General features: G+C 40.2%; 2 protein-coding genes across 2 annotated transcripts; one reads left to right on the plus strand and one right to left on the minus strand.

Annotated features, from left to right (window-relative positions):
- Window positions 1–1,457: 1,457 nt before the first annotated feature.
- On the minus strand, window positions 1,458–2,672 carry LOC131166554 (uncharacterized). Its single transcript, XM_058125147.1, has 2 exons — window positions 2,428–2,672; window positions 1,458–1,674 (listed from the first exon to the last, which is right to left on the minus strand). The coding sequence occupies exons 1-2, from the start codon at window positions 2,670–2,672 to the stop codon at window positions 1,458–1,460; spliced, it is 462 nt and encodes a 153-aa protein (XP_057981130.1).
- Window positions 2,673–10,644: 7,972 nt separating this feature from the next.
- On the plus strand, window positions 10,645–14,144 carry LOC131167118 (small ribosomal subunit protein uS2-like). The gene is made up of 6 exons (XM_058125937.1): window positions 10,645–10,889; window positions 10,984–11,140; window positions 12,027–12,289; window positions 12,514–12,711; window positions 13,272–13,485; window positions 13,748–14,144. The coding sequence occupies exons 2-6, from the start codon at window positions 11,008–11,010 to the stop codon at window positions 13,867–13,869; spliced, it is 930 nt and encodes a 309-aa protein (XP_057981920.1). The 5' UTR covers window positions 10,645–10,889; window positions 10,984–11,007; the 3' UTR covers window positions 13,870–14,144.
- Window positions 14,145–14,858: the final 714 nt, after the last annotated feature.

A 14,858-nucleotide genomic window follows, 5' to 3' on the forward strand; every position in this document is an offset into this window, starting at 1 on the left:
ACTAGGAACTTTTGCCACTTCTTCCTTGAGGATGTGAACTTTCTGTCTGCAATGATCTCTTCAACGTCATGTCTGTCAGGTTGCAATGTCTTCAACTTTGCTCTATTGTACTGACTTCTGCTCAGGTCATTGGTGTTGGTGTTGAATGGCTTGAGGCGGCTGACATGAAACTGCGGTCTTCTCCCCTTATCTGCCCACTTCTTCATCTGCTCAGAAGCTTTCTCTAGGTAGGCTCGAGCAATCTCAACATTCTGTCTCCATTCTTTGGTAAAGACGTATGCCCTGGGACTCTTTCCTCTGTATGGCTCATCCACTGTGTGAGGTAACAACGATTGCTGGCTTGTAACAAGCTCAAAAGGACTTTTGTTGGTTGTGGAGCACTTTTGGGCATTGAAACATAACCGAGCCACATCAAGTAGTTGCACCCAATTCTTCTGCTTGGCATTGACAAAGTGGCGCAAGTACTCTTCAAGTAACCCATTGAATCTCTCCATCTGTCCATTTGTTTGTGGGTGATAACTCGAAGAGATTTCCAATTGTGAACCGAGGATTCTGAAAAGTTCTGTCCAGAAGTTGTCGATGAATCTTGAGTCTCAGTCACTAACAATGTCTTGGGGAACACCCCAATATTTCACAATGTTCTTAAAAAACAACTGTGCTGTCTCCTTTGCCGAACAGTACTTCGGTGCGGCGATGAATGTACCATACTTCGAAAACCTGTTTATAATAACAAGTATAGACCCTGCGTCTCCCACTCAGGGTAGGTTGGTGATGAAGTCCAATGAGACACTTTCCCACGGTTTAGACGGTACTGGTAGGGGCTCCAACAGCCCTGTAATTTTCCTCCACTCCACTTTGTCTTGTTGGTAAGTGAGACAAGTTCGGGTATAATCAACCACATCATCATGTATGTGCGACCAATAGTACCCCCGCTTCAGTAAGGCCAAAGTGCGCTGCCATCCTAGATGTCCGGCCCACATGGTATCATGACATTCCTTCAGCAATGTCTTCCTCAAATCACCTACTCGTGGCACAAAGAGTCGGTTACCATGGGTCATTAGTAATCCATCTTCCATCTAGAACTGTCGTGCATTCCCTTCTTCAGTAAGTTTCATTAAGTTCTGCGCAACTGGATCTTTGGCTAAGTTTTCCTTGATGCACTCCTACATCGTTGTGATAACAGTACTCAAAGTCAGATGTGCTACCATTTGTATGGTCGCCAGTTCGGCCTTTCTACTCAGTGCATCCACGACTTGGTTCAATCGCCTTGCCTTGTGCTCAAAGAAAAAATCAAATTCTGCCAAGAATTCCTGCCATCGGCCCTGCTTAGGTGTCATCTTTGGCTGTGTGAAGAAATGGCTAACACCTGAGTTATTTGTTTTCACCACAAACCTTGACCCAAGTAAGTAATGCCTCCACACACAGAGAAAATGTATCACCGCTAGCATCTTCTTCTCTTAAGCTGTGTACTTCTGCTCTACTTCACTAAGCTTATGGCTTTCGTACGCAACAGGGTGCCCGTCCTGTACCAAGACTCCTCTAAGGGCGAAGTCCGATGCATCTATCTGTACCTCAAAGGGTTTCATGACATCTGGAAGAGTAAGTACCAGATCTCTCATTATGGCATCCTTAAAGTCATCAAAGGATCCCTGGTACTCTTTTGTCCAGTTCCACCTATGACCCTTCTTTAGTAGTTATGTCATAGGGGTCGTTCTCTGTGAATACCCTTCTACGAACTTCTTGTAGTAGTTGGCAAGGCCAAGAAAGGAACACAACTCTTTCACTATCGTTGGGATCTTCCATTCTTGAATTGCCCTTACCTTCTCCTTATCCATCCTGATATGACCTTGTTCAATCACATAACCAAGGAATTTGATGCTCTGCTAATCGAAAGAGCACTTCTCTTTCTTCATATATAGATTGTTCCTCTTCAGCCTATCGAACACCTTTTGCAGATGCTTTTTATGTTCCTCTAGAGTGGAACTGTAGACAACAATATCATCCAGGTACACCATGACAAACTTGTCAAGGTACTCATGAAAAACCTGGTTCATCAAGGTACAGAATGTTGCAAACACATTCGTCAACCCGAATGACATCACCAAGAATTCATATGCCCCATACCGTGTCACACAAGTAGTCTTCGGCTCATCCCCATCAGCAATTCTTACCTAATAGTAGCCTGACCTCAAGTCAAGTTTAGTGAAGTACTTGGCATGACTCAACTGATCCAATAAATTAGCAATCAACGAAATAGGATACATGTTGCGCATTGTCACCTTGTTGAGCGCGCGGTAGTCTACACACATCTGCAGGCTCCCATCATGTTTCTTTTGAAATGGCACCGGGGCTCTAAATGGTGCTTTGGAAGGGCGAACATATCCCGCTTCAAATAATTCATCAAGTTGCTTCCTCAATTCTGCTAACTCTGGAGGCGTAATCCGATATGGCCCTTTTGCAGGTGGTTTCAATCTTGGAAACAACTTGATCTCATGCTCCACACCCCGTAGTGGAGGTAATTCATGAGGCAACTTATTCGGCATCACCCCCTTGTACTCACCCAACGCCGCTTGGATGGTTGTAAGCACCAGCTCTTTGCCTACTTCTTCATCTACCACCACCGTGGCTAGATATGTCTGCTCTCCCTTTATCAAACCTTTCTTGAGTTGCATGGCTGAAAGGAACTTCCCATCATCTCCTTTCGTTGCAACAACCTGCACCATGCATGGGTGATCTCCCATTAGACATAAGGAACCAGCCGAAGGCATCAGCACTGCCTTCGTTCCCCTTAGGAACTCCATTCCTAAAATGACTGGAAATTCATCCAATGGCACAGTTGTGAAATTCACATGACCTTCCCACTGTCCAAGCTTTACAGTCACTTGCTTGGCTACTCCTAGAGTAGCCTGGGCTACAAAGTTAACTGCTTTCATGCGTCTTGTATCCTTCTCTAAGGATAAGTTGAGTCTCCATGCTCCCAACTACGAAACAAAATTATGAGTAGCCCCCGTATCCACCATAGCGCGAGTACTCTTCCCATTTATCCTAAAGTCCACAAACATTAAATCTTTTGCTCGTGTAACTTTTGGTATTTTTTCCTGCTTTTCCAATGTGCTCACCAGCCGCACCAAACCCACCCTCGGGGCATCATCCTCTTCCTCATCGTCTTCCACTGCCTGCTCCGCAATGGAAGCCTGTAAAGCATTAAGTGATGCTTTGTGAGGGCACTCAAAGACTCTTTGAGGCCCACTACACAAGTAGCACGAAATTTTACTCTTCCCCTTTCCATTGGGTGTGTTGAACCCTTGAGACAACGAAGCTTCCTTTAAGGTTGATGATTTAGAGTTGGCTCCCCCACTATTGGGTTTGCCATTCTTAAAAGACTTTCCATTGTTTCCCTCTCCGCCAAACCGTTTGGACGAAGCGGTATCATCACTAGCGTAGTCAGCCAAGCGTTCTGCAGCCGCTTGTGCAGTTGACAAGTCTTGAACTCTTTGCCTATGAAGTTTAGTTCTTGCCCACGGTTTCATCCCCTCAAGAAAATAGAACACCTTGTCTTTCTCCAACATATCCCGAATATCCAACATTAAAGCAGAAAATTGTTTCACATATTCACTGATCGACCCCGTAAGCTTGAGATCTCTCAGTTTTCTCCTTGCATTATACTCAACATTCTCAAGAAAGAATTAGGCCTTGAGCTCTCTCTTCAAGTCTACCCAACTATCAATTACATAGCTTCCATTTTCAATTTATCTGTACTTGGTATGCCACCACAGTTTGGCATCACTAATCAAGTACATGGTTGCAGTATCCACCTTTGCCTATTTTGAGGCCATCCTCAAAATGCAAAAGTACTGCTTCACTTCAAACAAGAAGTTATCTAACTCCTTTGCATCTCGGGCACCCCCATACGTCATGGGTTCTGGCACCTTGTGTAACGACCTCAAAATTCATACCATTTTATATATATATATATATATATGTGTGTGTGTGTGTGTGTGTGTGTGTGTGTGTGTGTGTGTATCAACATTCATACCTATGCAACGGAAACACAAATCATACAATCATTTACATATATACAAAACAACACCAGAATCCAGTGTCTACAAACCATAGCCATACAAAAATGCCCTTCTATCATCATCTACTCATAATATACCCAACTCTATCAAAAACTCACCCTAAACCAGGGTGATCAAACACTCTCTCTATCTGCGAGCCTGATCTGCTCGCCTAACTGGCTCACCTGAAAAATGTTAGAGTAATGGGATGAGTCGACGCTCAGTAAGTGGAAATACGCTATTACTAGTGTGTGGCAGCTAAGTTAAGAATACTTAAAAATAGCAATAAAACTGTAATGCAATAAATAATCTGTAAAACATATCTTTCTTTCTTAATTTAAAATAGACTGTATCATCTGAATTTTCTACTTTTCATATTGATAATATCATACTATACTCATTATATACTGTAAAACTGTATACATATATATAACTGTACTTATTCCCTGGGACTTTGTACGTCATGATTTGACCTCTCATGACAGGGTTGTGCGGCCCGTAGGCGGGGGACTCTATCTGTTCGGCCCTCTAGATAAGTCAATATACTCTACACTACCTCAGTTCGGCCAAACTACATCCTCTCCTAGGCGCCGGACTGGCTGCTACCTCATTTAACCGGCCCCCTCTACCTAGCGTACTGGGGAGCTGCATCCTCTCCGAGCATAGTTAGACGGTACCTACACACTATCTGAGATATGTGGTTGCACTCTATTTGTATATAGCAATGGTACCCTGCTCTGTAATCTATATCTGTACTGTATCTGTCTGTAATCGTTTCACATGGATCTGACACTATATACATATATACATATATACTCATTTACTGTTTTCGCCATGTTTCCAAAATTACCATCATACTATCTTTCTGTACTGTAAATACTATAAACTCTGTATACTGTATTTGTAGCATCTTGATGCTACATATATATATATATATATATATATATATATATATATATCTGTCTGTATCACTGTCTATATTCTCTGTATATTATGGTAATAGGAAACATGACATACTAAACTCTGTATATACTGTTCTGTATAAAACTGTGATATAAATACTGATCTGAATAACACTGTATATGTGTATATGTATATATATATATATCTCTATTTCATGAAACTATTCGTATAAAAGCTGTGTATGCATGTACAATTCTCGGTATAATTTTCTATGAATATATATCTGTATCTGCCTATTCTATATAACTCCATACACTGGGAAAAACTATGTAAACTGTATATACTGTCTACTTTCATGCATTAAGTATAATATGATATATATATATATGTATATATATATTATAAAAGCTATATAAATTGCATTGTCACATAAAAGTCTACTTAGGCCACACAAGTATTTAAACTCATAATCTGTATAATAAACTGGTATAAACATGTGTCGATAAAATCTCTAATAGCATTATGAAAACTCCTAGCATAACATATTTCCCTTACATTAATTTTGGAAAGCCCCTTAAAAATTCTGGCTCTATACCCGCAGGATTCCTAGATCAACATCCTGAAAACACAATCCCCCAGAACAAAACATCAATATTTCTTAGCCTACATAATTTCCTATAACTGCCAGGAAGTCAAAAACTGAATAAAAGACCTTACCTTGAATTTGGGATGAAATCCAACTTCGTTTTCCTGACGATCCGTTCCAACAGACTTGTAGAGAATTCTGCCAAGAGCGTCGTGGTAGCTTCAGATCTTCGATCTGGCGAGAAACGGGTCCGAAAACGAAGTGAGAAGTGAGAGAGAGTCGTAGCGAGAGAGAGAGAAGAGAGAGTTGGGCGCTGAAAATGATGAAATTTCCTGGTTTCCCTCCATTTATACTGCCAGATTCGTCGACGAGTCTTTCATTAAATTCGTAGACGAGTCCTTGTATTCGTCGATGAAATTCAGGCTGCTCCATACCCTCTCTCGGTATTTTCTCATCGACGATGCCCTGAATTCGTCGACGAATTTCCTTATGTACTCATCAACAAAGCCCTGTATTCGTCGACGAGTTTCCTTATGCACTCGTCGACGAAGCCCTGTATTTGTCGACGAGGCCTACTGCCTCCTTCTGTTTTTGTTTCCATTTTCCTCTCTCTTTAATATTGAATATCAATATTTTCTGGGTCGTTACACCTTGGTCTTGCTAACTCTCAGAGTGTTGGAGTTCCCCATAGAAAGAACCATCACATTCATCTTTGCATCCAAATCTGCCATCCGGGCCTGCAAAGTTTCCACAGTGTGGTGAAAGTCCTCTAACATTTCACTTGTCAAACTTGTTTGATGCTGCTGTGATCCCATCACTTCATCAACAAGTCCCCTTAATTGGGCCATCTTGTTGGCCATATTGTTGGTTGTCTCTTCAACTTGTGCTTCCAGTGCACTGATTCTTTCAGTGTTGTTTGGTGCCATGGTCCTTTACCAAAGCTTCCTAAATCCAACAACGAAGGCAATCGAATTCACGTAGCAACTCAACCTTGGGCTCTCACCAAGTGTCACTGACTTGGCTCTGATACCAAATGTCACGGTCCGACTATTTTCACACCCTTGTGAAGGGCCATGCGGTGCTAGCTAAAGCACTTTTGTTTAACTAGCCAGCCTATCGTTTACCAACATTCATCCATGAAGCACTTTCATTAACATTCATTTAGATAGTAGCGGAAATAGTCATCAATTCATGAAATATGTGGTAGGCAAGCAATAAACATTAAAGCAAACGTAATTCATTAATAAATCCTCTGTTGACATGGTGTACTTAGTAAGGGAGGCAAGTAGGCTAAGCACATTGACAATTGCTAGTGGGTTTTACAAAGACTGATGAACACTCACCCTCCTCTAAAGAGGTTTTTATGTAATTATCATCCTGGCACTAGAAAACATCAAAGTGACAGAGAAGTCATACTACCTTATTTGGCATACAAAGACACTACTAGTAGAAAATAACCCTACACTAGTATTTACATGATGGAAACCCATCCTAAGCACACGAGATAAGCGGTCATAGGCAAGCATAATGCCCCGAACAAGCTTAGCTCGTGACATGCACTGTCATATTTTCCTGAGTTAGAGTAGAGAACTCATCCGCTTTAGCATCGCGTGTGGAGGCCGGGAAGTATCATTCCAAGAATAACTCCTTGAAACGACTCCATGTTATCTCTGTAGGACCGACTCTTTGCTTCTCCAGTAGGCTTACTGCAATACCATCGTCCCACCTCTCCAGACATCTGGAAGGTAGTATAGAGAACTCTCTGCTTCTCTGTGCAGTGTAGGACCTCCATAATCCTCTCGGTCTTCTCGACCCAGTTCTACGCTATCATCGGATCTGGTCCTCCTACAAACGTCGAAGGGTGCATACGTGTGAACCTCTCGATGGTGCATCCCGTAGCAGTAGGAGAGCGTTCGCATCTCCTAACACTTCGCTCGATCTCTCGCATCACCTGCCTCCTCAACCCTCGAGGCATAGAAGGAGACTTGTCGCTCGTCGTCTCCTCGGAGCCACTTTCTAAGTTTTTATCCTTGGGCACCATTTTGAAAATACAATAGGAATCTATAAACACTCCTACGTCACATACAACTAACACAATCATTTACAACTAATCATGTTAACTACTATCTCACGGGTCCAAGTCTGTCCTATCACATCGACGTGAAAATCATCAACGGTTTGCCGTGATTTTACTGAAATCGTCATTCCAAGAAAAACACAGAACACCACCAATGAGTCCCTGTCTAGCAACAAGATAACCCTTGACATACTCTACCCATATCCTACCTCCTATACTTTGGTATGTACACATAACTATGCCTAACCAAATCTACAAGACCTAACAACCTGGTTTGCTCTGATACCAAGTTGTCAAGCCCCAAACCCGGTAATGGGACCCAGGGGTGAATTAGTAACTTAACCTGTCCCTGTATCATACAAAATACCAATGATACACTAATAAATGAGGATCTGACCCCGTGGAGTTCCTAAGCACCCTATACACATTCACATACAAGACGCATACACAGCGAAAAATGCTTTCTCTATACATACTTTGTACCATACCAGAGTTTATACAAAAAAGAGTCTAGACTCCATAATACAAAACATAAACTCGGGTGTCAGCCAAATATCCCAAAATGACAACCCGATAAAGTCCTAGTACTTACCCAAGTACTTCTCGCAGTACACCACTACGCTCTTAACACAAGGACGCTAGTTTCAGTTACTTGAAGGACCTGAAAAACATGTATGTACAATAAGGGTGAGACACCTCTCAGTAAGGAATAATCAAATTATATTGGTGTGTCGCATATGAGTATTATCACGACATAAAACATACACAGTTTAAAATAGTTACAATATTTTCACAAAACAAGCAATACAATCTGGTGTCGTCACACCCTTCGGCCAAAGCCGGACTGTTTAGTGATATTTCACACCCTTCAGTAAAAACCGACGATCTGGTGATATTTCACACCCTTCGGCAAATGCCGGTACCCCCAGTAACCTGGTATAGCATCAACCCGTAGTGTTGAATCGGTGCAGATCTGGTGTTTTCACACCCTTCGGTAAAAACTGACCGATTTAGTGGTATTGCACACTCTTCGGCAAAACCCGAATTTCAAACCTGGAACAATTCGGAACCCCATTCCTCTTTTATTTCAGCAAAACACAACTCATGCATGTTCATATAACCAAACAATCCACACCCATTTGGTAATCTAAAATCATGATTTTCCAAACATATACAGTTTAAACAAGTCAAGGCACGACCATCCACACGACATAATATATATCACAATATATTCACGGTTTTCCAACAAAACCAGAGATGCAACCCAATGCCCCTTTTTCCCAAAACTGTAACATGAAAACCCCCTAATTTTTACCCGTTAGATTTTCCCAAATGAATAACCAAAACACATACAGGACCGTGAACCACAGTTCTATCGAGTCCAATTTCGAAAATAACCGACATAACAGAATCCCTTACCTTTCCTCGAAAATCCAAATTCGAACTTTACAGCTCCTAAACCACAAACTGAGTTCCCAAAACCTATAAACCACAGTACATAACATACTCACAATTCTATTCCTTACATAACTACCAGAATAGAATTGAAAACTGAGCCTTACCTCGATTTTAAGCTAAAACCCAAAAATACTCGGAATGAAGATCCGTTCCACAAATCTTGAAGAGAATCCTTTCCTGATCCTCGTGGTAACGTCGGATCGACGATTTCAACAATCTTTGACGAAGAAATCTAAAGAGAGAGTGTGGATTTTGAGTTCTTAGAGAGAGAGATAGAGAAGATTTTTCCATTTCTTAGCTAAGAAGCAACTGAATGGATATTTATAGCCCTTTGACTCTGCCAACCTCGTCGACGAGGTGGCGTCTTCGTCGATGAGCCAATGAAGATAGTTCGTCGACGAAGCGGTGACCTCGTCGACGAGCTTGAGATTCCCGATTTCCCAAAACCTCTTGGTTTCCCCTCGTCGACGAGCCTCTACAATTTGTCGCTGAACATCATAGGGCCTTCGTCGACGAAGCCTGCTCATTTACGATTTTACCCTTCTCTTATTTATTTATTTCAAATATCACGGTTCAGGTTCTAACAACTTATCTGAAAAATTACTAATTTTTTAAAGCATCCAAATATAGCTAAAATTTGTATTGAGAAAACTTGTGAGATGTCTCTTGATTTTACTTATTATTTTAGTTTATTTATTACCAAAAAAAATGAAAATAGAAAAGAAGGCCTCTGCAAATTTAAACCTTTATTTTGATGTGTAAAATTACATCATAAATTAAATTAGATTTGAGATTGTATTTAATTTATAAAGTTTGTAAAATTATGAATAAAGTATTAACCTATTGAAGCACAAAGAAAATGATAATTTTATTTCTGTTATAAAATATGCAGGAAAATACATAGAGACGAGACATAAATTTACGCGATTCAGTTATGTCTACTCCACGAACGGAACGAATCAAAAACTTAACTATCTTAGAAGGAATTACAAGATGATTTAGAGTCAGCCTTATATAAAATGTCTCTCATCTCTCTTTCTCTCATCTTTTCTATATGCTCCTCACTTCAAACATGCAATATGTATATATAAGCATGAAATATCTATATCACAAATCAGAGGGAGAGGGTGCCCTTTTATAGGGTAAGAGATGAAAGATGAAGGGGTGGAAGATGAAAAAGTGGAAGATGAAGGGTTGACATCCACTTATTTTAATTTTTTTCACAACTCAACATTTTACTTTTCCTTCTCTTTATTTTTATTTTTTTGATTACATAGGAACTCTAACTACCAACGAGCCCTTCGAACCCTCTGGTGCAATACCAAACCTACGGATCAGCGTCATCCTCGCCTAGTCGCTGATCAGGGTAAAGTCCGAATGTGAACACGACTTATGTGCATCAGTTGGACATTTGGCTAACCTGACCCCCGGGATATATCTCTATTACCATTCACGGTCTCCATTAGTTCACAGAAAACTTTCACCATTCCTGGTCTTCACTAGTTTACAAAGTAAACTCTCATCATTCATAGATACCCCTTAACTCTGTAAATGTATGTGTCTGAAATTGAACCCTTGGCGCTAATGTCCATGGGTGCACGTTCTCTTTATTTTTTAGATGACCATTATGTGGCTAAAAAAAATACCCATGACCCATGAATTAACTACCCAAATAAACCCTAGCATCGAACACATCGTCTTTGCTCGGAGAAGAACCCTCGAGTCGCCGCTGCTGCGTGTTTTCTCTCCTCCCCTGCCCCCCACATCGTCTACTGCGAGCTCTCTCCCGTGAGCTTTCACTCCGGTGAGATTCCTCTTTCTCTCTCGCGGCAGCACTGCCGGATTTGATTCCAGCCTCTGTGTGTGTTTTCGTTTGATTCCAGCATCTCTATTTGTAGGGATTTGTCCGAGCGGCGGCGAGCATGGCTACCACAACCAGAGCGCTCTCTCAGAAAGAGGCCGACATCCAGATGATGTTGGCTGCCAACGTTCATTTGGGCACCAAGAATTGTGACTTCCAGATGGAGCGTTACGTCTTCAAGCGCCGCATCGATGGTTAGGCTTCACTCTCATATTGTGGCAAGTCCATTAAGATCGATTTGTATTTTTTTTTTTTTTCGTTTGCTTATTTGCGTACGCTTTCTGCTGTTGGTTATTTTACGAGCACTCTCTCGTACCCTTTGGTATTGAAAATGTTTGCTTATGATATGAGATGTAATGAGTATCTTAGGAGATTTCACTAGTTTATTACCAGCGTCCTATTTTGAAATTTTCAAACTTTGGACGGGGACCAGGTCACATGCTAAATTTGTGAAATCCAGTATTCGAGTTTTGGTCATTCTTACTAATTTATCTGAGAATTTACCCAACTAGAGCTTGTTGTCTTTTGATCTACTAGATTTGTGATTTTGTTCATCTTTATAGTACTTTAGTTCTGATTTGTATAGACGTGCTTTATATTTGCCTTAGTTCTAATTTGTATTGATGTGCTTTATAATTTCAAAACTAGTCGATCTAAAGTTATTTATATTTAATGATTTCCTCATATCTCGTTGCAAATTAATTGGTTTCTCGACCTTATTCTGGTCCTGGTTTGGGCTTGTCAAGTAGGTGCCAATGATTAATGCTTGGTTGGTTTCCTGGCAGTAGTGTGATATATTGCAGTCAACCAATTCTGATTTTTTCCTTGTCATTTGAGCATATATTCAAATTTAAGAGATCAAATTCTAAAGCTGTTTAGCATCAATTACATTTTGGCGTTTGGGTTGACGTGTGTGATATAGTCCAGCTGCTCAACTCTGAATCTTTGCTTGTTAAAGCCACTTGTACTATTTGATTACATGTGTAAAAGTGGAAAAGAAAAATTTTAAAACTATCTTGATCCAGTTTTTTATCTTCACTGCATAAATATTTTCATAAACATTTCTAAATTAATTCCTAGGATTATACATTATCAACCTCGGGAAAACATGGGAGAAGCTTCAACTGGCTGCCAGAGTAATTGTAGCAATCGAGAATCCTCAGGACATTATTGTTCAGTCTGCCAGGCCATATGGGCAGAGGGCAGTATTGAAGTTTGCACAGTTCACTGGGGCTCATGCAATTGCTGGCAGACACACCCCTGGAACATTCACTAATCAGCTCCAGACATCATTCAGTGAGCCTCGTCTTCTTATCCTCACTGATCCAAGGACAGATCACCAGGTGAGTGCACTTCTGTTAGCGGTACCATGTTATAAAAAGTATCAGTGGACGTTTTTGTTTTTGCCCTCCTTGAGAAATACTGAAAGTTTGATAAATTTGATCTCATTCTTTATATGCTACTTTTTTTCCCATCACTATGGGTGTCCAGTTTATCACTGTAGAATATTGTTTGTAAACTGCTTTTGTTTATCTGATACTTTTCATTGTGTGTATATTCTGTGCAGCCTATTAAAGAAGCTGCACTTGGGAACATTCCAACTATTGCTTTCTGTGACACTGACTCTCCCATGCGATATGTTGATATTGGGATTCCGGCCAACAACAAGGGGAAGCATAGCATAGGCTGTCTGTTTTGGCTGTTGGCAAGGATGGTTCTACAAATGCGTGGCAGTATTCTTCCTGGACATAAGTGGGATGTGATGGTAAATAACCAATAATGCTCCATACAATGTTCTATATTACCTTGTTTTATGATGAATGGCAGATGGCGGTCAATTGATTTCTATTTCTCACTATGGGTATTATGATTGCTCATTTCATTCCTATTAGGCTATTTAATTCAGGATATTTTTTTTCCCCCAATTTTGGAAGTAAAAAGAACACGTGGAAAACATTACTGTTTTGTTTCCAATTGATTGCATATCTCATTGTTGAAAATTCAGAAAACAACTGTTTACTTTTGAGGACTGAGGATGGCCTTTTTAAAAGAAATATCACAGCAAACATTTTTCTGTAATGAGTTTATATCGTTCCCAATGTGGGTTGTGCATGTATGAAGACCATATGGATCATGGATTATCTTTATATGTAACGTTCCAAATGTGGTATTTAACATTATTATGTGGAGGGGACCGGGGATAACATAATATCTACTGTGATGGTGTGCTTGATTTCATTTTACCAAATTCTCATGGTGGTTAATTCCCTTTTAATTATTTTGACATTGTTATTTTTTTCAAATTTACCCCTTTTATATATGCAGGTGGATTTGTTCTTCTATAGGGAGCCGGAAGAGACCAAGGAACAAGAAGAAGATGAAGTTGTTGCTGCCCCTGATTATGGGGCAGATTTTAATGCTAATGCATTTACTGCTCTTCCAAATGATCAATGGTCTGCCCCAATCACTGGTGCCCAATGGACTTCAGATATTGCTGCAGCACCTCCCTTGCTTCCAGTTGCCGATGTCAGTTATCCAGGTCAGAACAATTGCTCTTCCATTAAATTACTTGGAAATGCAATCTTCATTAACTTTTTCAAAAAAATTGGGATAATTGCTCTGTGGTTGTATTGGTTGATATTGTCAAGTGTCTGAAACATGGTACTTATTTGTGCCTGAAGCTGGAGTTTGTCAACTTTCTCTGCACCTTCATTCATGTGAATTTATTTATATATTTTTGTATTATGCCCTTTCTTTTGTTTTGCATTCACTTTTCCCCATGTTATGATCTGCGAGTGCAGTTCCTGCCGTGTCATCAGATGGCTGGGATGTTGCTGCTGCTCCACCAATGCCAGTCCCTAGCGACGATGTTATTCCTCCTATTCCTCCTCCCCAAGTACCCCAACCTACTGGCTGGGATTGAACTAATATTTAGGTTCCTACTGGCTGTAATTCCAACCTTGAGGTTAACCTGATCTTAAGACAACCGAAGGTCGCTGATGTTGCTTCGGATAAAGTTGGAAGTTTGAGTCTTTTGCTGGTGGAAGATGGAACTGGCCATGTTGCAGCTTAGTTGTAGATTTTTATGGGAAATATGTTTTTTTCATCTCTTTTTGACAATGAGTTTGTTTAGTTTGGCGCATACTTTGATTATATGAGAGGATTATCTGAGTTCTGCTATGCAAGTTTTTAAATTGTGTGAATGCTTGGTTTACAGTGTTTCGTATTTGGTTAGTTGGGAGATTTTCTTTTTCGGTTGCCATGTGAGGGATAATTCCTTGCACTGTGATCTTTTCCTTACCAGCCCCTGTTTTTGGGATGCACTGCTGTGGCTTCACATCATTCACTAATCATTTCCATTTGCCTGCAAAATTCCCATAAATGTCAAAGTTATCTGCAAAGGATCAAATAATTCACAACAAATGGCTAACAGTTTGCTTTTCAATCTTTATTTTATATTTTTTCGCCGCACTGATTATCAAACCATTTATTTTTATCGAATATTTTGGTAACTCGGGTGGTCATTTTCAGTTGACTGAATGATAACACAATGGTCTGAGTTGGGCATATTTTGCTTTGTACTGAAGCTGGAAATGGATGTTTAGAAATTAACCTTCAGCTCGGTACAAATCTCAAATGGAAGTAGAGTTGTCTCACAAAGAAGTACAGTTCCCCGAAAGCCATAAGTAGAATGTCAAATGAATACCAAATTTCCTTCGTTTTATTTAACTTACTAATTCACCAAAATTTCCTCTAATAAATGATACTAGCCTTCAGGCATGGAGTTAATTAAAACTTTTTAAGTTGAAAACTATTTTAATAGAATTGAACAAGTTGTGAATTAAAGGGCTGACCTAGTTATGTTTGAAGTATACCTATGATTCATTAATTCAATAATCCTATGTTTAGATT

This window comes from Malania oleifera, chromosome 10 (genome assembly GCF_029873635.1).
Source record: "Malania oleifera isolate guangnan ecotype guangnan chromosome 10, ASM2987363v1, whole genome shotgun sequence".
Taxonomy (NCBI): domain Eukaryota; kingdom Viridiplantae; phylum Streptophyta; class Magnoliopsida; order Santalales; family Ximeniaceae; genus Malania; species Malania oleifera.

What these genes read in the sequence shown, in the direction of transcription:
- LOC131166554 (XM_058125147.1), bottom strand. Translation starts at nt 2,672, where the DNA reads ATGCAACTCAAGAAAGGTTTGATAAAGGGAGAGCAGACATATCTAGCC. An exon ending in TATCGGATTACGCCTCCAGA is followed by an intron (nt 1,675 to 2,427) that starts GTTAGCAGAATT and finishes GAAGGGTCATAG; the next exon opens with GTGGAACTGGACAAAAGAGT.
- LOC131167118 (XM_058125937.1), top strand. Translation starts at nt 11,008, where the DNA reads ATGGCTACCACAACCAGAGCGCTCTCTCAGAAAGAGGCCGACATCCAG. An exon ending in GACATAAGTGGGATGTGATG is followed by an intron (nt 12,712 to 13,271) that starts GTAAATAACCAA and finishes TTATATATGCAG; the next exon opens with GTGGATTTGTTCTTCTATAG. An exon ending in TGCCGATGTCAGTTATCCAG is followed by an intron (nt 13,486 to 13,747) that starts GTCAGAACAATT and finishes CTGCGAGTGCAG; the next exon opens with TTCCTGCCGTGTCATCAGAT.